Source organism: Brassica oleracea, chromosome C6 (assembly GCF_000695525.1).
Source record: "Brassica oleracea var. oleracea cultivar TO1000 chromosome C6, BOL, whole genome shotgun sequence".
Classification (NCBI taxonomy): Eukaryota; Viridiplantae; Streptophyta; class Magnoliopsida; order Brassicales; family Brassicaceae; genus Brassica; species Brassica oleracea.
The window spans coordinates 93,540-96,053 of NC_027753.1; the positions used below are offsets into that span (position 1 = coordinate 93,540).

The following is a 2,514-nucleotide window of genomic DNA, read 5'->3' on the forward strand; positions in this document are numbered from 1 at the left end:
AAGTCTTAAATACGAGAGTGTTTCGTAGAGTTTATAGTTCGATAGGGTGATTCATGAGTGAATCGTGATCGTCTGCCATGGTTGTATCCTGGGACTCGATATTCGTATAGTACCGTCTCACTAACGGAGCGAATATTTAGAGTTAAGGAAAGAGATTATATCTCGACTCCATGTATATTTGCGAATACGATTTCTTATCGTTCTTGTATTCGCTTTACAAATCGTCAATTTCCTTAAATGTTATTTTGTTATATCGTTTATCTCAGTCTGGTTATCCGACTTCTACAAAGGCTTTATAGGGAAGTGCTTCTGCAGCTCACGGATAACATCAAGAGCCTGCACAAGTTCAATAATAATAATAATAATAATAAAAAATGAAGCTCTACAAATCGCTAAATAAATACCACTCACCTGTTTCTTGGAATTGCTATGAGGATCAACAGCAAAATGGATTTCATGCATAAGACGCTCTACCATGCTAATGGTATAACGGCGTTGGGTTTCAGGGTTTAGGGTTTTCTGCATTACAATGGTAGCAATATCCCGAAACTGGCTTGAGAACTGTGATTCCCTCTCTTTTCCAGCAACTTGAAGCTCACCTTTGTCCAAGCATATCTTGGTGTGATCATCAGATCCAAAGGACTTGATCAAGTCTTTTGATTTGGCAAGAATTCCTTTGGACAAGTTTGAATAAACAGTATGTGTGACTGCAACACTTCATCTATGTCCTCTCTCTCTCTCGTAAGTTTCTGGAAACCGACCCGTTTTTTTCCCTCTTGCTCGCCGGCAAAAGGCGCTTTCGTGTTCGGCTAATTGTTCAATAAACGTTTTCTCGTGGCTAAAGGTGAGAGAAACAAAAAAATATACGCGAAATTTACACTAAAACCTACTTTTCTATTGTTTACTTTCCAAACATAACATACTTCTAAATGGTTAATTTACTAAACACCCTTCTAATTTTAAGCACTAATTGAGTTAACCATCTTTACTATGAGTTGTTTACAATTTTAGCTACTTTGAAATTGTCCTTTCACACACTGTGTTATTTACACTTGAGATGTATTTTGGGCTGAGACTTGATATTTCGTGGACAAAAAGACCCCTCGAACTAACTACTTGTTGGATCACTTGTAGTTAACCGCGTAATGTTCTAATTATATTTGTTAGGTTTATAGATTTGTGGACTTTAATGTGAGCCGTCATATTAGAATAGCTATATTTTGATCTAATGGTTAAGATTAAAATTAGTAATTTTTTAAAAAAATTGACGTTGATTTGTGGTAAATGAAAAAGCAGTTTTTCGTGACTGTGGTCATGGTTATGTATGTTGTGGATACACAACATAAATGTGGACATGGACATGTTAAGTTGTAGAACACAAATTGTTGGGGTTCGTAGAGTTGGATTGCTTTTGGTTTTGGATGGTGGAAGATGTTTTAGACCAAAATAATGGTTGCTACATTGTATTTTGTTTGACGAATTTGTTCATTTTCTTGAGTGAATGATTTTTGGTTGTAACTTGTTCGGGTTTATGCAGACAAACTTGTGGATTGTAGGTGTCGTTGTTGATTGGCTATTGCCGCAGACTTGGTAGTTGTATGGTAATGCATAATTGTATCATGTTCTGGTGTAATTAAGTGGTCGTTGTAACTAGATATTTGGTTGATTTAGTATGGTTGTGGATATGTGAGCTGTGGTTGCATTTTCATGACTATAGTCATGGTTATGTATGTTGTGGATACACTATAGGTACTATTATATATTTAATATATCATGAACATGAGTCTTTCGATCTTATATTATTACAAGTGGTCCCTGCCATGATCACTAAATCCGATCTTCCCCTATATAACCTGCAAAATAAACTAGTTTTTCATTATTCCTCAGTCTCAGTCTTATCGAAAGCGAAAGAAGAAGCGAACGTGTGGTTTGAGCTCAGTGCGCCTGGATTTGAAGGAATCCAAATGTAACACCCGTATTTTCCGAAATAACTTAATTAAATAAAAAGTCTGAAATCTCCATTTATTACTTCTCAAAAGTCAACTTCAAAAGCGTAAATCCAATAAATAGCCATAAATCAAAATAACATAATAAATCCCGAAAATATCGATAACAACATAAAATCCGCAAGTCTGAAAAAGACAGAAATAAAACTCCCAAAGCACCAGCCCGATAGCAATCACTCCTGCTCGTCAGTCTCATCTGAAAGGGGAAGGAAAGGAGGGGTGAGTAACAGGGGAGTTACTCCGTGAGGTATGGGATGCTAAACACGCAAACCACTGACTTGAGTAATAGAACTCCCACTATGGAAGTTTAGCTCTAACATGAACAAACAAGACGCCTAAAGCATCACACAAACACAACACAAACAATGCGATGATAGCATATAGCTAGTCCATACACCCCGCATCTCCTCATACAAATATATATATACATACGCTACGTCGCTAGTACAGTCTGTCTCTGTATCCCCGCCCTCCAAAGCTGCGTCGAATGCAAACGTCTCTGCACCCA

General features: G+C 37.1%; 1 protein-coding gene across 1 annotated transcript in view; it reads right to left on the reverse strand.

Annotated features, from left to right (window-relative positions):
• LOC106297128 (ribosome maturation protein SBDS) overlaps nucleotides 1-2,514 on the reverse strand; it is a 6,651-nt gene that overhangs the window by 2,569 nt on the left and 1,568 nt on the right. The window contains 3 exon segments of the mRNA XM_013733411.1: nucleotides 294-336; nucleotides 412-702; nucleotides 705-809. Of these exon segments, the coding sequence (XP_013588865.1) occupies nucleotides 294-336; nucleotides 412-702; nucleotides 705-809 (439 nt within the window).